The sequence below is a fragment of the Stenella coeruleoalba genome (genome assembly GCF_951394435.1).
Source record: "Stenella coeruleoalba genome assembly, chromosome: 5".
In the NCBI taxonomy this organism is placed as follows: Eukaryota; Metazoa; Chordata; class Mammalia; order Artiodactyla; family Delphinidae; genus Stenella; species Stenella coeruleoalba.
In genome coordinates, this window is record NC_137150.1 from 78,317,847 (window position 1) to 78,343,787 (window position 25,941).

At 37.7% G+C, this 25,941-nt stretch overlaps 1 protein-coding gene across 6 annotated transcripts in view; it reads right to left on the minus strand.

Moving 5' to 3' along the window:
- The window catches only part of GTF2E1 (general transcription factor IIE subunit 1), a 48,697-nt gene that overhangs the window by 20,378 nt on the left and 2,378 nt on the right, over window positions 1–25,941 (minus strand). For 4 of the 6 annotated variants that reach the window (XM_079922023.1, XM_079922024.1, XM_079922025.1 and 1 more), the window contains exons 2-3: window positions 23,013–23,490; window positions 2,291–2,492 (exon numbers count right to left, since the gene is read on the minus strand). In XM_079922023.1, the coding sequence (XP_079778149.1) occupies window positions 2,291–2,492; window positions 23,013–23,460 (650 nt within the window). In that variant the 5' untranslated portion in view covers window positions 23,461–23,490. Of the gene's footprint in view, window positions 1–2,290; window positions 2,493–23,012; window positions 23,491–25,458; window positions 25,664–25,941 lie in introns of those variants that run through there. The other 2 variants (XM_079922026.1, XM_079922028.1) reach the window with 2 other exon arrangements.

Genomic DNA, 25,941 nt, shown 5'->3' on the forward strand with positions numbered 1-25,941 from the left:
TTTTGCTTCTTACTTCTACTATCCATGATCTTCTTAGTCTGTTCCAGGTTGGATCATTCCTTACCTTTCTCTAGTCACTTAACGTTTCCTCATCTCTATGAGTTTTCAGCCTTTCTGCTGCTCCCCGTTTTATCTGATCGTTTCACTTTCAGTGTGCTCCACATTCTTTTGAATATACCTGATTTTCTGTGTGTCTAAGCTCACACCTTGTCTTTCTTTGCCTACTACTGATGCTTTTCTGCATCAAGTTCTAGGCATGACTGTCCCTCCCTTTCTGTTTAGACAGCTCTTTTATTGCACAAACTATCTTCATATTTCATGAACTACCTGCTTATTTAGTACCTGTTCTGTATCTTTCTCCATACCTTTTGCTGGGTTCCTTTCTGTGTCTGCTGACTGATTCTCTTGGCCCTATGTTTCTCCTTTACTTCTCTGCCATTTTTCCTAAATCTTTTCCATGAATCCTGGATTGTCTCCTGTGTAGTGGGCTGTCTCATTCTGAGCCTAAGCAATACTTCTTCATTTATCTTTAAGTTCTGTATCAGTTCTCTCTCTCAGAAGCCATTCACTGTTTTTCCTTCTCTTTGGTCCTACTTCATATCTGCTTACTCCATCGCTCCTCATTTCTTCCTGGGCCCACTCACATCTACTTGAGTTTTGTCTCATGTTTAGTTGAGATTTCTCTGACGTATCCATGTCTCTGACTGGCCCATTACATCTCTCCCTGAGAATACTGTGTTTCTGACCAACCTCTGGAGGTAATCGTGGGTTCATCCCATCCCTCCCTCCTGTTCTGCCTCTGGATATCTACAGACCCACTGCCACTTTTTCTATCAAAAAAATGCACCCTCTCTAGTTGTACAAACCATGCTGATCTGGTCACTTAATCCATGCCTTGTAACTACTGCCTTTAGCTGTACCAGGGCTGCTTTGTAAATCACTCTTTCCTATAGCTTTTTCATCAGTTATTTGCTGGCCCACTCTGAGTCTAGGCCTACGAGGCCATCTCTCTGTACCCAATCTATCTATTTGTCTTACTATATTTTAAAGTCTTATGTTACAGCTTTTTTCCATCTTAAAACAGGACACAAGGAAGGGATGGTCCAATTTTCTGTGCTTGAACATTTTCATCTAAATGTGACCACCTTAGGCTAGCTCCCCTGGTGGTGCCAAGAGGAAAACCAACAGGCCAAGTTCGGCAGAGTAAGTATGGAACAAATCTAGATCCTTGAAGATGTAACTGAGCTGTGGAATTAATTCTGAATTGTGCTACCTAAGGGCTTCTGGTCATGCTAGAAAGTTTTTCCTACTGTTGAAGCTACTTCTAGTTGGTTTTCTGTTATCACAGATAAAGGTATCCTAACTGACACAGATGCTAGAAAAGAAAATTCACAATAACTTGTACAGATACAAAACCTTCTGTATAACTGGATTGTTTTTAACCACCAAAAAGAAACTCAGTTTGCTCAGGACTGCCCAGAACTGGCTTTTCTGCAGCATCAGTACCAGAGGGCACAAAATACTAAGAGTGCTCCCAAAATCTATAGAGTTACAACTTGGACTACTGTGTTCTATGGAAGGGAGTAGACGGGTATAAACTCTAAAAGCCCTCAGCTTGAAACTGGGAAGAAGAAAGAAAAAGGAAAGAATAGGAGAGTACTCTCTGACCTCAATTCTCAGTTATACTTTTCAAAGAAGAAAAGCCACTTTTTATGGCATGGCAAAATTAAGGCTGCCTCTGCAATTCAAAAATTAGGGTACACTGACAAAAATAGGGAGCCACAGTAAGAAGTATTAACCCATAGGTAACACCCACTATACTTCGCTTTCAAGAAAGTTGCATTGAAAACTAAGGAAGGCAAGAAATGTGTGGTTAAAAACTTCAAAAACAAACATACAAAAAAAGTGAAAGCTGTATTCCTTAAAGAACTTCAGCCTTCAGAACTTGACTAGGAAAATTCAGATATCCCCAAAAGGCACAACCAATTTAGGACTAACTAACAATTGGCTGAGTTGCAGTGGGCCCAAGCAGATTGAGTACTTAAAAGTCAAACCTGACTATTTAAAGATTTTTGCCTAGGGCTCATACTGTTCTGCATTCAGTACAAACAAATTTCATCACAGGCACAAGTTAATACGACATGTGTGGCAGAGCTTAGAATCCACATAATCTTATAGTTTTTAGTCTCCTGGTAAATTACTTACCCAATCCTGCTCTCCAAAGTACAGGTAGTTAAAACAAGGGCAAGCTTAAAAGTGTTCTTGGTAAGAGCACAGGGCCTATACTCACCTCTGTTTCAGGGCTGGTATTTCTGTGGGTTCTGGCTCAAGTATTTCATAGGCCAAGTTCACATCCTCTGTCTCTCGAAGCAAAGCATAAATGGGCTCAATTTGTTCATTAAACCTTGCCAAAAGTGTGCGTGCATCTTTTTTGGGCATTGCTGATTCATCTTCTTCTACCTCTGTATGGCAAAAAGTACAGCGGAAAGTTCCTATAGAGAAAACAAAAGTGTCAGGTCAGTGAAGAGAAATTCTCAAGACTAGCCTTTAGCAAACAGTTTATATCTCCACTCTTCCTCCAACATTTTATTATTAAAACTTTCAAAAACATGGAAAAGATTAAAGAAGTTTACAGTGAACATCCATGTGCCCACCACTGAGATTCTACAATTAACATTTTTCTATATTGGATTTATCACATATCTATCCATCTATCATTTTTTGAAGCATTTCAAAGTAATTTCACCCCTCACTGCAGCACAGCAAACAGATTTTAATCACAACATTTCTAACATACATATACTTACTTTAACTTAAAATCAAATTCTTTACAGCTTACCACTGAAACCTGTATCCTTTTCCAACAGTTTTCTTTTTGCACAGTACACATTTGAGTCTATGTCATGGGGAAAGCCAAATAAGTACCTAAAACCGAAAGTCTCTGGTCATTCTGTACATTGTAACAAGGTTATTTCTTCAAATTTATTAACTATTTACATCTAAATAACTTTAACCAATCCATTTCCAAAATTAAAGTTCAAGAAGCCTTTATTGTTATTTCTACAGCCTTCACATTCAGCTTATAATTATATTGTAGTAATTCCTTAGAAACATCACAGATTTTTCACTTCTACTATTATTTCACTAATCTGGGCCACCATTACTTAGCCTGAAATTTAGCTTCCTAAATCTGGTCTTTGAACCTTTAGGCTCTCCCTCTCCAATTCCAAGTTTCCTAAACCACCATTTGAATCATCTCATCCCCCTGCTCTAAAGTCTATCTGATGGCTGAACTTCTGAAGTCCACAGCATCAAATCTAAATTTCTCATCCTAACATTCAAGAACCTGTATAACTTGATCCAAAAATATCATAACCCTACCACAGTCCTTTCTTGTCAAGTAAATTCAAACACTTGAGAAACAATATATTAGTCATTAACATTTATCTTATTTGTATAAGTGCTTTCTTTCTAAAGCGCTTCAATTTACACTTTTTGATCCCTATACCAATCCTGTAAAATGACGTCAGAACTGAGGATCTGAGTTTTGTGATTTGTCCAAAGGCACACAGCCAATAAGAGAAAAGTAATAAAAGCAGCTACTGTATACCGAGTGCTTACTAAGTACCAAGTATTGCCAGTCATCTGAAGACAGTATTATTATTATTGCCCATTTAAATCTGTAAAATACAGAGGTTCTAAGGGGTTGAGTAACTTGCTCAAGATCTTATCACTACTAATTGGGAGGTGGTGGCAGGATTCAAACCCAATCTATTATGATGAAACTCACACTCTTAAATATTACTTAACACCACTAGCCCCACTTGGATCTCCAGTTTGGTCCTTATTCCCAATGCCAGGGCTATGCATCCTTCTTTTCTAACCTAATTAACCCAAGAGATTAAAAGAGATCACACAAGCACTTAATGTCTGGCACATAGTAAGTATGCAAACATTTAGTTTTAAATAGCCCAATATATGACTGACACATAACCCCACCCCCAACCCCTCTTCCCCTAGTAAGGAATAAACAAACTAGACATCTCTGCTTCAACATTAACACTAGATTCTACTGATGTATTTCAAACAGAGTAAGTTTCTTTACTGCCTCTCACACATAAACAACCAATCACAAGTAAATTCTTTGTTCATACACCCTGTCTAAACACTCTTAATCCATCTTCCTGCTATCCATATACTACCTCATCTTTTACATCTATTTCAAATAAGTGAGAGAGAGAAAAGCAGCCCCTCATAGCTAAGAAGGAACCTAGCACTCATAGCTAGGCTGTGATGCTTTTCTGCCAAACGGAATCTCACAGATCACCAACATCAGATAAAAGGTCCTCTGAGACCATGATGCAAGTGAGGCAAAACCAAGCCAATCTGAATCTGTCTGAATGTAGACAAAAGCAAGATCTCTGCACACACACACACACACACACACACACACACAAAAACCCAGCTAACACGAATGACTGCTACTTCTTTACCAATTACAGTTTTAGCCTCACCCTGGTCTTCTCACCTCTGGCATAAGATTTATTAAGATATCCAATCATAGAATTACCCTCACTTCTTTTTTTGTTTTGTTTTGTTTTGTTTTATTGTGGCACGCGGGCCTCTCACTGTTGTGGCCTCTCCCATTGCGGAGCACAGGCTCCGGACGCGCAGGCTCAGTGGCCATGGCTCACAGGCCCAGCCGCTCCGCGGCATGTGGGATCTTCCCAGACCGGGGCACGAACCCGTGTCCCCTGCATCGGCAGGCAGACTCTCAACCACTGCGCCACCAGGGAAGCCCTACCCTCACTCCTTGATAGTACCTAATCCACAGCAAATCCCCACCAATTCCCTGAATCCTCCCCAATATTATCTAACAAAACCCCATATTCTCTAAGTTTGTTCAGCATAGTCTTGCTGAGATACATGGTTTCTTATGGTGTGTGGTTTCCTTGCTGCAGAAAGCATCAACAAACCCAATTTTGTACACTGTGGGCATGATGGTCTTTGATTAATGGGCATCAACATAAATATTCTGGCTTAACTGATCAAAAATACTATTTACCAAAATAAAGAAAGAGGAAGAACAAGTTTGTTTTTCTTTGTGGGAGAAAGATACCTTTCTTGAAGAAAGATAAATAAAGATACCTTGCTTTAGATATCTGAATCTATGTTGCCCACTGGCCATCAAAATGGATATGTCAGAAGCCAACTTATTACAACTGCTTAGAGCTCAAGAGTGGAATGTAAGACTAGAAATTTTGATATGAGAATCAACAACATATAGATAGTAACTGAAGCCATAAAGTAGATCAGAGTATCCAGAGATTAAGGAGTTAAGAAGCATGGACAGTCAAGATATAAACCCAAGGAAAGAAGAATCATTGAGAGAGAGAAATGGTACAGCCAGAGGGATAGGATGGCGTTTCAAGGAGGAAATGGTATGGCACTAATTTTCAAGGTCAACAAGAATTGAAAGCCAGCCTTTATATTTAGTAACAAAGGGTAAATAGAGACCTTGGCTAGAGATGTTTTAGTTTGTATGCTATCTTAGGGTATTCTCTAACTATTCCAGCCTGCCTCAGTCTCTTCTCTTCAACAGAAATATAAAGAAAATAATCCATGTGGGAGTTAAAACATAAGTCATACAGAGGCACACCTCAAATATATTGCAGGTCCAGATCCAGATCACCACAATAAAGCAAATATCGCAATAAAGTGAGAGCGAGTCAAAAATTTTTTGGTTTTCAGTACATGAAAATGTTATGTTTACACTATACTGTGGTCTATTAAGTGTGCAATAGTATTAGGTCTAAGAAAACAATGTACATACCTTAATTAGAAAATACTTTATTGCTAAAAAATGCTAACCATCATCTGAGCCTTCAGCAAGTTGTGGTAGTAACGTCAAAGATGTTACTGACCACTAACCACAGATCACCATAACAAAGATAACAAAAAAGCTTGAAAAATTGCGAGAATTACCAAAATGTGACAGAGAAACATAAAATGAGCAAATGCTACTGGAAAAATGGCACCAACATACTTGCTCAATGCAGGGTTGCCACAAATTTCAATTTGTAAAAAATGCAATGATCTGTGAAATGCAATAAAGCAAAGCACAATAAAACGAGGTATGCCTGTAAAGTAAGGTCTAACACAGCTCTCAGATACCTGCTGAATTGAAAATCACAGATGTGGGACTTGTGTTGACTGCTGAAAAATGAGCGCTTACAGAGACCAACAAGGAGAACTACAGAACACTGCAGAAGAAAAATTATCTAGTTTAGTAGTTTTCAAATTATTTTTAAAGGAAGAAATCCCATTCCTCAAGTGAAAAAGTACCTAAACATAAAAGTAAGTGCTCTGGTTGAAGAATAAAAAGATAGCTAAGCAAAGGGCAACGTTATAATCCTCTCATTATATGTCTTCAAAGCATTACAAATCAGCCTCCTCAATGTCTTGTACCAGGAACACTTTGCTGCAGAGCCTTTGTACTTGCTGTTCCCTCTGCCCAGAATGCTTTTCCTCCAGAGAGTTAAATGGCTCGTCTCTTAACTTCAGACCTTTACTCAAGTCACCTCCGTGAGAGCTTCCGTGGCCAACATTACCTAAAATTTCAACACTGTCCTGTCCTCCCTTTCTTTCTCCTTAACATTTGTCACCATCAACATACTATGTTCTATTACCTAGTTTATTAGGTTATTTATCATTGAGATTGTCATGTTACCCAATTAAAAAGAAATGTCCTCCCAATTACCCCATTTTTCTCTTGAAGATAACATACATTCCAAACTTCAGTGTTAAGTAAACAAATCAACACACTTGCCAGTGTAGCTTAACTGTATAAAATAGCAATGCTTTTATTTTGGGAAAAGAGAGAGAAAAATAGATCACTGTTAACATCATTTCATAGAAAGATGATTTCAGAATGATAGTCCTTGAACTTGAATAAATTTAGTTTCATTAAAAAAAAATAGGGAGAAAAGAGAAAACACAGTATAGTCATAAGGAACCTGAGTTCTAGCCTCATCTAGGTACCTTTCCAGAGACCCAGGCTTAATGTAGATTAAGGCTTAACAAGAATTACTTGTAGAGGGCCCATTTTGCAGTTCTGAAAAGAGTGGCTTTCATATTACTGTCAAAAACTGTGACGGGTCTGAAATTTTACCCCACTCGTAAACTAACAAATTATCCTACCACGGTTTTATAGATGCTGAAGACAGACAAAAGACTTACAGATTAGAGAAAAGAACTTTATTACTCATGGCAATAGCAGTACCAGTATCAGGTTTTGTGCCAGTTCCCTGAGTCCCATTTCCCATAGGGTAACACAAAGATGGCCAGGTGACAACTGTACATGCAGTGGATCATGTTCCATGAAAGAAACCCTGAGCTTAGGAACCCAAACCTTTTATAATGGGCATAAACATGCTTATCTTTTGCTCTGTAGGGTGATACTACCTTTACCATGCTGGACACTAAGTAAACACACTCTGAAGGGAGACTTTTTTATTATACTGAATAGCAAGCAAACCTGCCTTTTGCTCTGGAGAGAAACAATAACTCTATCTTCCAAGGCTGCTCACTATATAAACCTCCTTGAAAAAAACAGTCTAGAAAAAAGGCAGTCAGTAGCATCTCTGCTTGTAAAACATACAAGACATGTGAGAGACCCATGGAGAACTGTCTTCCAACAACAACCATGTCTGGCAAACATTACAAGAAGAAAAGCTAGCCTGACATCTGAGTCTTATGTTTATCATAAAAACACAAGTTGTAGACAAGAAAGCAGCCTGTCAAAAGCCAGACCTGGAGTCCAAGAAAAATAAGAAATTCTACATTTTATGGAAAATGACTTAAGATTAGCTTAACATACCAGGAGCATTTTTTATAAATTTTACTAAACATTGTAAAAATGCAAATCAATTTCCCCAAAATCTGAAAGGGAGATGGGGCTCAGCACACACTGTACGAAGTACCATTCTACTGAGGGGGCAGTAGTGTAACACATATAGACACAGAATCTGTCATCCAGACGCTTAAAGTTTAATAGAGATGAAAGGTATCTGGAGACAAGGAATCTAATGCATACCCCTTGTGGAGAGCTGCTGTTAAGTAATCAATATAAATATCCCAACTCTTCTTGAAACTGGACTGTACTATACTGCACAGAATATACTATTCAATAAGAGAAGAAACTGGAATTGAAACTCAGAGCTCTTTACCATTTTTCCCTTGCCACACATTAAGACCAAAAAGTCACATAAGGGAGAACATGCAAGCTAGATCAAAGAATGTGGCAGCAGAGAGAAAATGAAGGCTACAAAGATTCTTCAGGCAAAGCTTGACAGATGATGAGATAAGGAGAAAAAGAAGAGTTCAATGATAACATATATGTCTGATCATATACACCCATAAACCACACACACACAAAAAAAACCTTAAAAAGCTACTTTACAAATATTCCCACGTATTCATCATAGCCAAGTCTGTGCAACAGTATTATTCAAATCTAACATATGAGGGAATAAAGACTCAGAGAAGTTAAGTTCACCAGGTCATAGCGTAAAAGCAAAAATCATTAAGCCTGGATTCAAATACAAATCTTTCTGATTCAAAAGAGTAAGTTCACCGTACCATCCTGAATTACACATCCCTTTCCTAACCTCCTATCATCCCTGCCAGCTACAATTTAGCAAACTTTTCCCATGTATATACATAGGTTCTAATTTTTAAAAATATGGAACAGGAGAGGATTTGTAACAAAAAATTTATTTAACATTAAATGTGCATCACATGCCTGGCATTGACTCAGCTGAGTCTTAATGTATCAGGTTTGCAAGAAGGATTAAAATATATCCAGATGTAGATAATTACCAGGCATTGAAAATAGGGAGAAAAAAGATCTTTTAAAAATAGATATTTCAAAATTATATTTTAGGGTTGTCCATGCAGTAGTATATGAATGTCCCAATTCTATGACTCAGGACTCTCTTAGTGAAATTAAGTTATTACTCCAAAATGAGAAAAGAAATAGAGACCTACTTGTTGGGATGAGAGGGAAAGAAGAGGGACAGTGAGGGGAAAGAGGGCCATACAATTTTAAGTTTCTCCCAAAATAAGAAATGGAAAAATAAAAATAAATGTAAAAATAGAAAGGAATCAAGAGACATGGGGGAGGGGAGAGAAGGGACTGGGAACAAAAGGAAAAAAAAACAAAACAGTAATGTTCAACAAAATTCAAACTTAACACTTTCCTTTGCTAAACACAGAAGAAGAAAATTCAGGTAGTGTCTATTATGCTGGCCAAAGTCTTCTACTTAACTGTTTACTCATCATTTCAATTATGTGAGTATTCAGTCAAGGGAACAATGAATAAATACAGGTAAAACCAAACTGGAAAAAAATGTTTCTCCTCCTTAGTTTAACAAGAAGAAAATGCTTTGGAAATTTATCATAACTGAGGAAAAGGGAAGAGGACATTATGGGTCAAATCCCCAAATAATTAGATATTACTTGGATTGTGGTTCTTCCTTCTTCGCTCCAAAATACACAATGAATAGGTTACCAGCTAATGCCTAGAGTCCACTGTCAAAGATTTATCAAACATATTAATTGCAACTGGAATATTACTCAGCCATTTTCCTACCAAAAATAAAATCAATCAATCAATCAAAATAAAAGAAGCCCAATTGTTTTGATATGCTACAGGTGCTGCAGTGCTGAAGCAGGAGTCATGCTGCAGCCCAAGTCCTCAAGGCTGGCCAAAGAAACAGGCAGGATCAAACCTTCCCTGCTGCAGAGTTCTCAATCCAACATGGCACAATTAACATACCAAGGATTTCCCACATTCTGCCTCCCTAAATCTTGCTAATCATCTTCTGAGCTGCTTTTTTGGAGCTCACATTCTACTGGGGAGTAGTCAAGACAAAAAATAATGTCGTTGATAAGTATAATAAAGAAAAACAAAGCAGGTGGCCTCCTAGAATGAGTTTGGGAGTGTTCCTCCCCCTGCTATATTTTGGAAGAGTTTGAGAAGGATAGCTGTTAGCTCTTCTCTAAATGCTTCATAGAATTCGCCTGTGAAGCCATCTGGTCCTGGGCTTTTCTTTGTTGCAAGATTTGTAATCACAGTTTCAATTTCAGTGTTTGTGATTGGTCTGTTCATATTTTCTATTTCTTCCTGGTTCACTCTCAGAAGGTTGTGCATTTCGAAGACTTTGTCCACTTCTTCCAGGTTGTCCATTTTATTGGCATATAGTTGCTTGTTGTAATCTCTCATGATCCTTTGTATTCCTGCAGTGTCAGTTGTTACTTCCCCTTTTTCATTTCTAATTCGATTGATTTGGCTTCTCCCTTTTCTTCTTGATGAGTCTGGCTAATGGTTTATCAATTTTGTTTATCTTCTCAAAGAACCAGCTTTTAGTTTTATTGATCTTTGCTATCGTTTCCTTCATTTCTTTCTCATTTGTTTCTGATCTGATCTTTATGATTTCTTTCCTTCTGCTAACTCTGGGGGGTTTTTGTTCTTTTTTCTCTAATTGCTTTAGGTGTAAGGTTAGGTTGTTTATTTGAGATGTTTCTTGTTTCGTAAGGTAGGATTGAATTGCTATAAACTTCCCTCTTAGAACTGCTTTTGCTGCATCCCATAGATTTTGGGTTGTCGTATTTTCATTGTCATTAGTTTCTAGGTATTTTTTGATTTCCTCTTTGATTTCTTCAGTGATCTCTTGGTTATTAAGTAGTGTATTGTTTAGCCTCCATGTGTTTGTATATTTTACAGATTTTTTCCTGTAATTGATATTTAGTCTCATAGCATTGTGGTCAGAAAAGATACGTGATACAATTTCAATTTTCTTAAATTTACCAAGGCTTCACTTGTGACCCAAGATGTGATCTATCCTGGAGAATGTTCCATGAGCACTTGAGAAGAATGTGTATTCTGTTGTTTTTGGGTGAAACGTCGTATAAATATCAAGTCCATCTTGTTTAATGTATCATTTAAAGTTTGTGCTTCCTTATTTATTTTCATTTGGGAAGATGTGTCCATTGGTAAAAGTGGGGTGTTAAATTCCCCTACTATGATCGTGTTACTGTCAATTTCTCCTTTTATGGCTGTTAGCATTTGCCTTATGTATTGAGGTGCTCCTATGTTGGGTGCATAAATATTTACAATTGTTATATTTTCTTCTTGGATTGATCCCTTGATCATTATGTAGTGTCCTTCTTTGTCTCTTGTAATAGTCTTTGTTTTAAAGTCTATTTGGTCTGATATGAGAATTGCTACTCCAGCTTTCTTCTGATTTCCACTTGCATGGAGTATCTTTTTCCATCCCCTCACTTACAGTCTGTATGTGTCCCTAGGTCTGAAGTGGGTTTCTTGTAGACAACATATATATGGGCCTTGTTTTTGTACCCATTCAGCCAGTCTATGTCTTTTGGCTGGATCATTTAATCCATTTACATTTAAGGTAATTGTCGAGGCCACCATCACCCTGATACCAAAACCAGATAAAGATGTCACAAAAAAAGAAAATTAGAGATCAGTATCACTGATGAACATAGATGCAAAAATCTTCAACAAAATACTAGCAAACAGAATGCAACAGCACATTAAAAGGATCATACACTATGATCAAGTGGGGTTTATCCCAGGAATATAAGGATTCTTCAATATACTCAAATAAATCAATGTGATACACCATGTTAACAAACTGAAGGAGAAAAACCATATGATCATCTCAATACATGCAGAGAAAGCTTATGACAAAATTCAACACCCATTTATTATAAAAACCCTCCAGAAAGTAGGCATAGAGGGAACTTACGTCAACATAATAAAGGCCATATATGACAAACCCACAGCCAACATCGTCCTCAATGGTGAAAAACTGAAACTATTTCCACTAAGATCAGGAACAAGTCAAGGTTGCCCACTCTCACCCCTATTATTCAATATAGTTTGGGAAGTTTTAGCCACAGCAATCAGAGAAGAAAAAGAAATAAAAGGAATCCAAGTCAGAAAAGAAGAAGTAAAGCCGTCACTATTTGCAGATGACATGATATTATACATAGAGAATCCTAAAGATGCTACCAGAAAACTACTAGAGCTAATCAATGAATTTGGTAAAGTAGCAGGATACAAAATTAATGCCCAGAAATCTCTTGCATTCCTATACACTAATGATGAAAAATATGAAAGAGAAATTAAGGAAACACTCCCATTTACCACTGTAACAAAAAGAATAAAATACCTAGGAATAAACCTACCTAAGGAGACAAAAGACCTGTATTCAGAAAATTATAAGACACTGATGAAAGAAATTAAAGATGATACAAACAGATGGAGAGATATACCATGTTCCTGGATTGGAAGAATCAACATTGTGAATATGACTCTACTACCCAAAGCAATCTACAGATTCAATGCAATCCCTATCAAACTACCACTGGCATTTTTCACAGAACTAGAACAAAAAATTTCACAATTTGTATGGAAACTCAGAAGACCCCAAATAGCCAAAGTGATCTTGAGAAAGAAAAACGGATCTGGAGGAATCAGGCTCCCTGACTTCACACTATAGTACAAAGCTACATTAATCAAGACAGTATGGTACTGGCACAAAAACAGAAATATAGATCAAATGGAACAGGATAGAAAGCACAGAGATTAACCCACGCACATATGGTCACCTTATCTTTGATAAAGGAGGGAAGAATATACCATGGAGAAAAGACAGCCTCTTCAATAAGTGGTGCTGGGAAAACTGGACGGATACATGTAAAAGAATGAAATTAGAACACTCCTTAACACCATACACAAAAATAAGCTCAAAATGGATTAAAGACCTAAAAGTAAGGCCAGAAACTATCAAACTCTTAGAGGAAAACATAGGCAGAACACTCTATGACATAAATCACAGCAAGATCCTTTCTGACCCACCTCCTAGAGAAATGGAAATAAAAACAAAAATAAACAAATGGGACCTAATGAAACTTCAAAGCTTTTGCACAGCAAAGGAAACCATAAACAAGACAAAAGGACAACCCTCAGAATGGGAGAAAATATTTGCAAATGAAGCAACTGACAAAGGATTAATCTCCAAAATATACAAGCAGCTCATGAAGCTCAATATCAAAAAAACAAACAACCCAATCCAAAAATGGGCAGAAGACCTAAATAAACATTTCTCCAAGGAAGATATACAGATTGCCAACAAACACTTGAAAGAATGCTCAACATCATTAATCATTAGAGAAATGCAAAGCAAAACTACAATGAGGTATCATCTCACACTGGTCAGAATGGCCATCATTAAAAATCTAGAAACAATAAATGCTGGAGAGGGTGTGGAGAAAAGGGAACCCTCATACACTGTTGGTGGGAATGTAAATTGATACAGCCACTATGGAGAACAGTATTGAGGTTCCTTAAAAAACTAAAAATAGGGCTTCCCTGGTGGCGCAGTGGTTGAGAGTCCGCCTGCCGATGCAGGGGACACGGGTTCGTGCCCTGGTCCGGGAAGATCCCACATGCTGCGGAGCGGCTGGGCCCGTGAGCCATGGCCGCTGATCCTGTGCGTCCGGAGCCTGTGCTCCGCAACGGGAGAGGCCACAACAGTGAGAGGCCCGTGTATCGCAAAAAAAAAAAAAAAAAAAAAAAAAAAAACTAAAAATACAACTACCATACGACCCAGCAATCCCACTACTGGGCATACACCCTGAGAAAACTATAATTCAAAAAGAGTTATGTACCACAACGTTCATTGCAGCTGTATTTACAATAGCCAGGACATGGAAGCAACCTAACTGTCCATTGACAGATGAATGGATAAAGAAGATGTGGCACATACATACAATAGAATATTACCTAGCCATAAAAAGAAACAAAATTGAGTTATTTGTAGTGAGGTGGATGGACCTAGAGTCTTTCATACAGAGTGAAGTTAAGTCAGAAAGAGAAAAATAAATATCGTATGCTAACACATATATATGGAATCTTAAAAAAAAAAAAAACGGTTTTGAAGAACCTAGGGGCAGGACAGAAATAAAGACGTAGACATAGAGAATGGATTTGAGGACACGGGAAGGGGAAGGGTAAGCTGTTATGAAGTGAGAGAGTGGCATGGGCTTATATATAATACCAAATGTAAAATAGATAGCTAGTAGGAAGCAGCCGCATAGCACAGGGAGATCAGCTCAGTGCTTTGTGACCACCTGGGGGGTGGGATAGGGAGGGTGGGAGGGAGACGCAAGAGTGAGGAGATATGGGGATATATGTAAAAGTATAGCTGGTTCACTTCGTTATAAAGCAGAAACTAACACACCATTGTAAAGCAATTATACTCCAATAAAGATGTTTAAAAAAAAAGAGATAATGGCTTAATGTTTCTAGACAATTCTACGAAAAAAATTTGAGTAAATGTTTTTTACTTCCCCTCACTCAAGAAGCTTCCAGGAAAAACAAAACAAAACAGAAGACAATTCACAGTTCCATGTTAAAACCAAGTTACTGGGACTAGAATCACTAGGATTTTAGTGAAATAAAGAGGTAACAAACTTCAAGACACATCACTAATATATGGTATTAATTTTACCACTCTGTAAAAATCCAACCACTGTATATATCTTAGGAGTCAAATTTGGACGTTGGTTCCCCTCTCACTGAATATTTTATAGATTATGTATATATGAGGAAAGGGAGTAAACTGGAGAGCTTGGGAAAATAAGACTGCCAAGAATCCTAAATATTATTCCCCATTATGCCACAATGTGTTTCTGAATACGGTCTAATTCAACATAGCATATTTTCTATACGAACACTACTATAACAAGGTGTTTCAGTTCCTAACCTAGGATTTCAAATTAACCAAAGTGACTAACATTATCTTCTAAAAGCAGTGATAAAACATCCCCAAGCTTCTCTATACTTTTAAAATGTCAACTATTCTCCAAATCAAAGGGTGCTTTGAAATTAGAGTTGAAAGAAACCATATATGGTATAGAATAGACTGAACTTATCATTTTACATATCCTTAAAAAAGGCCTACAATGATTATAGGATTTGCCCAGGGAATAGTTACTAACATAGCCCAAGACTGGAAGCCAGCCATGGCTCTGGAATCCTAATACACTGTCACTTTGCTGTCTTATAGCCACTGCTTAAAAAACAAAACAAGATAAAAAAACCCTCTGAAAATGACATACCCACGGAAAACACTGATTACACAAAAAGACCCAATGTAATAAGTGCTCTGAAAAACCCTTACAATACTAACATAAGTTGGTCAAGCATTAATAACCAGAGCTGTTATAACAACAAAATATTTAATTAAGAATCACCTTCCCTGGGCTTCCCTGGTGGCGCAGTGGTTGAGAGTCCGCCTGCCGATGCAGGGGACACGGGTTCGTGTCCCGGTCCGAGAAGATCCCACATGCCGCAGAGCGGCTAGGCCCGTGAGCCATGGCCACTGAGCCTGCGCGTCTGGAGCCTGTGCTCCGCAGCGGGAGAGGCCACAACAGCCCGCGTATTGCAAAAAAAAAAAAAAAAAAAAGAATCACCATCCCTGTGGAGGCCTGGTGTGCAATGGCTACAAACACAGCCTCCTGGGCAGTGTACAGCCTGTTGCTTATACAGGTTGCCCTAAGGGACCTTGGAGACAGCCCTTTCCAGTGGACATTCATGTCTGGATGCTGTCCCCAATCTGGACTCCAGACAAGTATGTACAGTGCCTTTGGAAAGCCCCAGGGCACAGTGGCTAGGGTCCACATTGGCCAAGTCATAAATCCATCCACACCAAGCTGAACAAGGAGCACGTGACTGAGGCCCAACTCACGGCCAAGTTCATGTTCCCTGGCCACCAGGAGATCCACATCTCCAAGAACTGGGGATTTACTAAGTTTAATGCGATGAATATGAAAACATGGCGGCAGAAAAGCGGCTCATCCCAGATGGCTGTGGGGTCAAATACATCCCTAGTTGTGGTCTCCTGGACAAACGGCTCTCACTCATGAGAGCTTTGGCACTGTCCCCTCTTTACTCATGCCCACCAATAAATTCTACTTTCCTGTCCAAAAAAAAAAAAATCACCTTGCTTTCTCAAATTTCAAAAAGGCTTATGGAGGAGGGAGGGTGAGGTGGGGTTGGAGACATAAAGTGAAACGTTATATAATCATAAAACTTACCAGTTGTCAACACAGAGAAAGGTGGAAAGAGTAGGGACTGGGTTGCGCGGGAGACCATAGAGAAGAAAAACTAGGTTTGCCATTTTAGTCTATCTATTTTTCTGTCAGTTGAGTCTTCAACAAGTTTATATTCATATATTACTTACGTATTTTTAGAAGAAAGAAAACAAATGTTATTTTGAATTCTCCAAAAGCACTCAACTCCCTTTAATACACAAAAGTTACACAGTCATTCTTAGGATATTCTTTGAAAGCACTATCAAGTCCTCTGTTAAACCTTTTATAACTCAAAATGTTCAGGGGTATATATATTAAAATGTTAAGCCAAATACTGAAGTCTCAAAAAGTCACCCTTTATTCTAATTTCCAAACTTATTTTATAAAGCAAATTTCTTCAGTTTAATTGGGCAAGGGGAAGTGTGTGAAAAAAGGAACTGCTATTATAAAATAATAACAGACATGAGAGGAGCATAGTTATATATTTTATATAATTATTTTACCTATAATAAAATGGAATTTGAAAAATCATCCTTTAGCGATTCACTGCAGAACATATAACACTGTAAAATACTCATTTGCATGCAAAAGGAAAAAAAATAGAAGTACGTTTAATGTATTTTTAATTTCAGAAGATCTCAAATGTATTCATAATGTACCCAGTACAACTCTACCCCCAAAACTCAATTTAATCAATGAAACTGGCTTCTGTCCTTCCTTAACTGAACACATCTAGGTTTGATCTAATCATGCATTATTCCTAGATTCTGGAACTCATTATAAAGGGGAAAAAAAGTATTATGCCTGGGAGGGAAAACAATAAACTGAAGTGTGGTACTTGGGTGAATACTGAAGCTTATATCAATAATAAATTCTCTGAATTAGGCCCAAATCAAATTCATCTCAACATGCAGTGAGCAGGCAAAAAGTATGTTGTTTTGATATGACTATTTGAAAGACAATAATCAACAGAATGTTATATGCCAGCATCAAAACTAAAAAGCAACTTTTCACAAATAAGTTTGTTCCTATGTAATCAGCTTCAAAATACAAAAAAGATAAAACACAGATGATTTTTTTTTAAGTTTTCAAACCCTTAAAACCAAGAGCAACAAAAGTTTTAAAAAATCAGCCCTAAAGCTTTTGGTGGAAAGTGAAGGGTAGCAGAGAGAAGACACCTGTTTCTTACTATTTTTCCATAACTAGTTTTTTGTGTTTTTTTTAACTCATTCTAGTAATCACCTTCCTTCTGTCCCATCATCAGCCTCCTCAAAATCCACACCACTGAGCTTTCCAGTATAGTTTCTAATGAACCCATCCTGGGCAAAGATTCCAAACCAGCAACTGAGCAAAGTACTCCTAGAAAGATTTCTTTTTATGTTTGTTTGTCTGTGTTTTTAGCATTTTAGGAATTGGAAACACTGCTTATAAGACATCTTCTTGCCTTAAGTAGAGAGAGATGAAAACAGGAAAAAGCCTGCTCTATGAAGGTGAGCATGAAGGAAACAAGTCTTTCAGAGGCTCATGAATACAGGACCCTGACAGTTTTAAAATGTTAGGTTAAAGGAACTGAAGAGGAATTTCAATGATGTGGGGATCAGGAAACTGATGTGTCTAAATCAAAAAGCATTCCTGCAGTCACAAGCAAAAGAGGGACTCGTGATTTAACACCAAACTTAGAAATGAATATCCCAAGTAGATAAGGACTTTACTTGAATATTGAGGGACTCAGAACTAACCACTGGAAGAGGTGTGTTTCCATCATTGGCTTTTTTTTTTTTTTTTTTGCGGTACGCAGGCCTCTCACTGTTGTGGCCTCTCCCGTTGTGGAGCACAGGCTCCGAACACGCAGGCTCAGCGGCCATGGCTCACGGGCCTAGCTGCTCCAGGGCATGTGGGATCTTCCCGGACCGGGGCACAAACCCGTGTCCCCTGCATCGGCAGGCGGACCCTCAGCCACTGCGCCACCAGGGAAGCCCTGTTGGCTATTTTTAAGAGTTTTTTATTGGACACATTTTAGAGTCAGTTTTTAAAGACTTCTTTTACACTAATCCTAAAATCTACCTGACTCAAAGTCTTTTCCCTGGAGCCACACAAAAGCTGAATCTCCATGAAAGCTATCTTATCTTCCCCAGTACTCATTTAAAACATTCTGGAAATCTATATGCCCCTACATTTATTTATTACTTTGTAAGATCCTCCAAAACCTAGAGTGTAACAGACGTGTGTGTGTGTATCCACACACATTTGATGAGTTGAACCAGATAATCTCTTAGCTCCTATTTATAAGATTGTATTAAACAAACATTTATAAGATTCCTTTTTTTAAAATTTAACTTACTTCAAAGTTTATTTAAAATGGGATCCCCTGGTCTCTAGGTGAATTCAGTAATAGGGGCTCCCAAACTATTTCTAATTCAAACACCTAACAATTTTACCCAACCCACAATAAAACTACATTGCCTTATGTGCCTTTACAGAAGCTATAAAACTATATTTTTTCACCTAATATTCCCACTGCTGAGAATCCTTATGGAAAAACTTTAAAAACAAGAATAAAATGCTATATATACAAAAATATCCAGTGTCACATCTATACCAGCAAAAAAAAAAATACAAAGTGCCCCAAAGGAGTGGAAAGGAAAACAGGAGAGAAAATCACACCTAAAAACATATTTAGAACACTAGATAGAAACAGGAGAGTTGGTACATTAAGGGACCAAGAGATCACAAACTATTCTTGACTATGACTGTAATTATAAATAACACGTAAAAGGGTAGTGGTTTTGTCGTAATTTTTTCTATTCAAAATTTTTTCTGGCACCATGGTTACATAATTTTTAAATTAAAAATGGAAAATATAAAGCTATTTCCATATCATCTAACTTTAACACCTAAAAAGAAAATACAGGGCTTCCCTGGTGGCGCAGTGGTTGAGAGTCCGCCTGCCGATGCAGGGGACGCGGGTTCGTGCCCCAGTCCGGGAGGATCCCGCATGCCGCGGAGCGGCTGGGCCCGCAGCAGTGAGAGGCCTGCGTATCACAAAAAAAAAAGAAAAAAGAAGAAAATACAATCTCCCCCTCCCTTTTGGGGAAGCATGTTGCTGAATTTAACTCAGAAGTGTCATTAATGAAATCACTGTGGTTGAGATTGCTAAAGTAGAAATGCTATGTCTCTTCACACGGTCAGAGCCTTGCTAAATCTAAAACATGCATTTATGAACCACTAGATGCTATTTTGCTGATTGATGGATTTCATGCCATGCTACCTTTGTTCTGATTACATAAGACCCCCATATTTCAGAAAATAAAACAGCTGATTTTGCCTGATTAAGTTTCTGAAACCAGAGACTAGTGGGCAAAAGCTAGGCTCTTCCATTTTAATAAAATTAGCAGGTGGATGGACCTAGAGACTGTCATAAAGAGTGAAGTAAGTTAGAAAGAGAAAAACAAATACCGTATGCTAACACATATATATGGAATCAAAAAAAAAAAAAAAAGGTTCTGAAGAACCTAGGGGCAGGACAGGTATAAAGATACAGACGTAGAGAATGGACTTGAGGACACAGGGAGGGGGACGGGTAAGCTGGAACGAAGTGAAAGAGTGGCATGCACATATATACACTACCAAATGTAAAATAGATAGCTAGTGGGAAGCAGCCACATAGCACAGGGAGATCAGCTCGGTGCTTTGTGACCACCTAGAGGGGTGTGATAGGGAGGGTGGGAGGGAGACGCAAGAGGGAGGAGATTTGGGGATATATGTATATGTAGAGCTGATTCACTTTGTTATAAAGCAGAAACTAACACACCATTGTAAAGCAACTACAATAAAGATGTTAAAAATAAAATAAAATAAAATTAGCTATACTTATCAAGCATCAAACATTGGGAGAGTTCAAACCCAGAACACCAAAGGCAAAATCTAAATGGAAAGTATGGAAAGAATCTACAATTTTCAGGAAAAAGAGAGGCGGGGGAGGGAAGAGCTATAAACTGAAGTAAGAAAATTGTTGGTTTATGTGTGAATTAATGCCGGTAAAACAATTCTTGCTGGACCCAATTTCCTGAGCCCAGAATTCCTGGATACTCATCTAGGAGTCACTACTCTCTGTCCAGTGGCAGAGTTGCCCATATACTTGAGTTAAGAACTTTTTATCAGGGAAGAAGTGAAGCCTAGAAGGCTTCAAATCTAATTCCTAAGTACCCCCAATTGCTAATATAAACCATAGTTTATAAACCTAACAACTGTTGACATTGGAGTGGAGATAGAAGCCCATTAGATACCTCCATCACTGGTCAGAAACACCATCAATCTCCAATAGCAACCAAGAAATAGAACAGCTTTGTACAGCACTGGCTTCGAATGAAAACTGTAACTATTAATTTAAAGAGAGAATAAATATTACAGCAGAAAAACTTCCCTCCTCCTCTTCTGATACACATACCAAATGTTTATTTCTCGTCTTCTTCAAAATGACAGGGAGGGCAATGAATACTGAGAAACACAGGAAGGGAACAGAGGGAAAAAGACCAAGATTTCTAAAGGGAATGTATAGAAGAACAAGGGAGGGTTGTCAAGGTACTAATAGTGGAAAAACAAAACAAAACCAGACTGACAAGGAGGTTGGGGGGTCTAATATCACCCAATTATCATATTCTCTCTGTAAAGGAAAGTCCAAATGAAAAACCAAATTATAATCAAAACGCAAGTATATTCTCATAAAGAGGGTTCCCAATAATTAAGAATTTTCAATCATGGTATCTCAGGCTTCACTGAGACATAACTGCCAATTAAGTTGACTATTAGTGCTGGCTGTTCAGGGCATCCTCCCATGAGCGATACCAATGTAAAGTGACTTATTCTTGCTCTCCTGAACCCCTTCTTTCCACCATCATGTTGACCGTAACCCTCATATTAAGAAAACAGTCTCTGTTCAGACTGGCCACAAAACAACTGTTTCAGTTTTAGCTCTCTTTCATAATATGTTTTCACGCTCCCTACCCTATCTCAATTCCCTCACACAAATAATCTTGACTATATTTGGTCAGGCCATCTCTTCCACAAGCCACCTGTTAATTACAACTAATTTCATTCAGACACAAACCCTAGGTAAAATTCGAAGAGCATCATGAATCAAACTCCTAAATACTGATATATAAGTAATGGGATAACTTCCTTTTAGAAACTTCCATGAAATTAAATAAGAATCAAGTGATACGTAATGTAGTAGAAGCATATTCCTTTAGATTAGCCTCTCTGAGGGACTGGATAACACCTTCACTGCAGTCAAGAGTGACGAGGACGACCACTGTAACACCAACATCTGCAGAAAATCAAAAACCAAAACCCAGAGCTCCTTAAAGAAATCTGTTAGAGTGAATAGCAAAAATCATGAGACTTTTCTCGTCTATTTTGAAAGAGCTCCAGATATAGTCTACAACCCTCCTCTATAGTACACTCAAGCAATTCTTATACTCAGGATGGCTAAGATTTTCTCATAACCAAGACCTCTCCTAGTTAAGCCCTTTCAAGGTAAATAGTTAGGTTCAGACAAATTAAACATTTAAGAGAAATGTGAATTCTTTAAATGAATTTTCATCCAAGATGACTGCTTCACAGTAAATAAGGGGAAAAAAAAGTCATAGGCCATCACTGCTCTTTTTGTGAATAATCTTAATTGATATCAGCATTATTTCCCATTAAAATTTTTAAAAATTCTTTAAAATGTACAATATATAACATATACAAAATTAAACATGTACACAAACCTGTAATTTTTTTATAATAAAACATTTCATGTGTAAAAGCTTAAATTATATTTTTCAGATAGTTATTTTAAAGTCAGATCTATGAACTAAAAAGTAACCTATACTCCTGAATTCAGCCGTAACAAAGGGACAATCTAACCTAACAGCTGTGATTCTTTCTATAGATTTTTTACAAATTTTTAACACAAAATTGATCCACTTGAGTAATTAGTAAAACTATAGTCTCTTTTCCAGTTTACAAATAACAACATAACTATACAACCTAGCACTTTAAAGTGTCCCATGTTAATGTTAGACATGTATTTTTAGAAAAAACATGCTTTGTAGATTCTGTGTTGATTAGAAAAATCCTTAAAACTAAAGTATTTAATTAAATGAAGCAATTTATAACTCCTGTTGATGATTCGCTTCCATTAATGAATGGCTAAGAAACTAAATATCTGTTGTTAACTTGGAAAAAGTGCCCCTCTTATTTCATCTGGCTAACTTTTACTTATTTTTTAGGTCCCCGCTGTTTAAACTTCTTTGAGAGGTCTCCCCAAATCCACATTAGATGCCCTAGTTATGTCCTCCTGATAGCACTTTGCACTTCCACTAACAAAGCATTTAAGTTCTAATAATACGTATTTATTATAACTGTCTGGCAGTGACTGGCACAAGTAGGTACTCAAATATTTGTTGAATGAAGAGTTCAAAAGTAAACTTAGTAAAGTCAGAATAGCCTCAAAGTGGTAGAGAAAGTCAACCGTTTAGATTAGGCTGCAGTTGTAAATAAGGGATGGGGGTAGAAACAGAGGTAGAGGGCTATGGGTAAAAGAACAGTCCATGGACGAGTACTCCCTTGTAAAGGAGAAAGGCTTTGCAACAGCTTCTAAAAGTAGTATGACAGTCAAACAGGACATTAAGACTAAGAATAACTATATGCTTACTTACACCAATATATCCATTTTATAATGATATATATGATCAGTTTAAAAACTAGATGAATCAACTTAAGAAAAAGGTTACATACTTTAAAAAGTTACTTGAAAGATTCATAAACTGGAACAATCTCACCTGTCATGGGATCAAAGAGCTGATTAGCTTCTAAATCTGTAAAAGTACTACTACAGACGGGACATTTGAAGGAAGCCCGGTTGGTGGAATCTCTCTCATCAGTTTCAATCCTCCTTCTCATGTGGTCCAATTTATATTTTACCACATTAACAAGAGTACGATAATTGATAAAGTAGTAGTTGTGGCGAGTGGTTTTCCCATCTGCAGCAGTCTCTACCCTCATTCTGCACTTGATGAATTTGTCTCCCTTTAAATTATTCAAGACTGATCGAAGTTGCTTCCGATCAAACTTGAGCAGCTCCAGCATGTCCTCCTCTTTCACACAGGGGTTTCGGATCAAGATGTCCAAGGCCAAAGCATGCTCAATGCCATAAAACCCCCGGATCACATACTTGGCTAACCGCTTCAATGCTGCAGGAACCTCGGTGAGGACATCTGGATCTGCCATCTTTAGCAGCAAACTTCAACTTTAAATGTACTGAATTCAGGAAAAAAAAAGAGAAAATTAGCTAGGCATAAGGACAAAGTAATCATTTTAAATCTAGAATAATCAACCCATTAGGTAGTTGGTAATCGCTATTCTTGGAGTGCCACAAAGGTACTTACAACATTGTTTTCAAAAGACTTATAATGCTAAGCATTTAACAGAGAACAAGACTTTCCTCTAGAGTACACAAAAGATTACACCTTAAAAGCTTGACATATTTCTTAAATGGTTACTTTCATGACCTACTGTGTGTTTAATTCCAAAAATTAACATTACTTATAGCAATGATATACTATATCAAGCTCACTTTATTTCAGAAAGAGAAACTCAAAAATCTAAACGAAGTCTCATTATTCTTAATGCTACAGATCTTTGGGAATGCTGGGGGAAAAAAAAAAAAACCCTGAGAAACTTAGCAGTTAGCCTAGTTTTTTAAGTGCCTTTATTTCTTGAGTAAAAATTTTCTACCAAGATAGATTCTAGGATGTTTTACATAGTCATGCTCTCACAATAAAATCACAACAAACCAATAAATGCCTAAGTAATCACCAGCTGGGATGTTTGGCAAAATTACTGTTATAAATCTGAAAGACATTAACAATTATATCCAGACAGCTTTACCAACCTTGAAAAGTTAAATGACCAAGTAAGCAAATGCTATGCGGTTCTAAAAAACAGTAACAACAAACACCAAGATATCCTTAAATACTGGATCCCCTGCAGGACAAGTAGAAGCTAACTGTACCCAGAAAGCTGTCTTCTAGAAGCCCAAACTGGCATGGGCTAGACTTTCATGTGGTTGTTAAAAAGCCTGGGATTTGGAATTAGAGTCAGATAGCCTTGTTTAAGTGGCTGTGTGATCCTGAGCAAATCCCTTAACAACTTCAAGCCACACTTCACGCTCTGAGAAATAAGGATAATATCAACTACTTCAATGAGGTGGTTGTGATGAATAAATGAGAATGTAATGTGCTTAGGAAGCACCTGTTAATAAAGACACCATCTATATCAATTTAATACATCTCAAACTAAAAACGGCCAGGCACACAGACTATATCATACAGGCTATATCAAATGAAATTTCCCTACACTATAAGGAAATTTTTAACAGCCTACTGAATTATTTCCATAGGGAATCATAGTGTTATTAATACTAGTTTCTACTGAATCTTTTATTTAAAATCAGTAGTTATCAACCCTATCACCCTATTTTATAAGAAACAGTTTTATATCCACAGTACTATTCTAAAAAGATATTCCTAAATAACCAATGAATACACATATGGTGGGGGGAGGGTGGTTATAATACCCTACCTTTAATTAAGGAAAAATAAAAGGAAAGTCAGTTATATTTTGGATTGTGAATACTCAGGCATGACTATATATAAGAGATAACAAAGTAGCACCTAGGTCCAAACCTGTGGTCCTAGAGCCTTCCTGTCATCCCAAGGCTTAAGGATGCCAAGCAAGTGCCTGGGTTCAACACCAAAGTAGTAGTATAACACACTGCCATATGCATTTTATTCTTTCCAGTTTGGCCTATACATTGAACTTGAACCTAGTTTTTGGGTTTTTGTTTTGTTTTGTTTTACATGGTCAACAGTTGGCAGAACACAATATGTGGCTTCGGAAACAGACCAAAGGATGGTAGACCAATGTCAAAATAACCTACTTTTCCAGTATTATTTCCTACTATTGTACTCCCCTCCCTGACCTTCCACCCCATATACTCCATTTTCTGGGCCAATGGTTCTCAACCCTGGCTGTAAAGCAGGATCATTTGGGGAGCATTTAAAAATACCCACCCTGGGCCCCATTCCCAGAGATTCTGTTTCAGCTGGTCTGAGCAGGTCAGATTAGGCATCACACTAATTTTTAAAGCTCCTTAGGTGACTCTAATATACAGAATAAGTCCCTGACCACTGTTACCAACAAACTGGGTACCTGACTATTACATACCTGGCCAAAGCACATCCTGCATGGGGAGGGCCCTGTGCCACATCATTCAGCCTGTTACCTTTGCCTGAAACACCCTAGGGGGCCCTAAAGATTTGAGAAAGGGAGTGACATGAGGACTCTGCAGTCCAATAGTTTTAGGTTTTGAATCCCAGTTCCACCATTTCTTAGCCTGTGAACCTGGAAAGTTCTCAGCTTCAGTTTCAGCAGATTAACAGTGCCTTCCTCATAGAGTTGATGTATGAGATTAAATGAGATAATTCATGTAAAGTGTTTGACTTTCAAGGCTGGCATCGTAAGAGTTCCATTAAGTACTGGCATACATAACAAGACTCCCTACTTAGAAAAGTGACTCTTACAACAATTTGAGAAATGGGCTGAAGTAAGTGAAAATGGAGGCACTGTGAAAACATTAAGAGTGATAGTAATCAAACCTAAACTACGAAAGACAAGAAAAAATTACAAGAGGACAGGATGAATGAAACT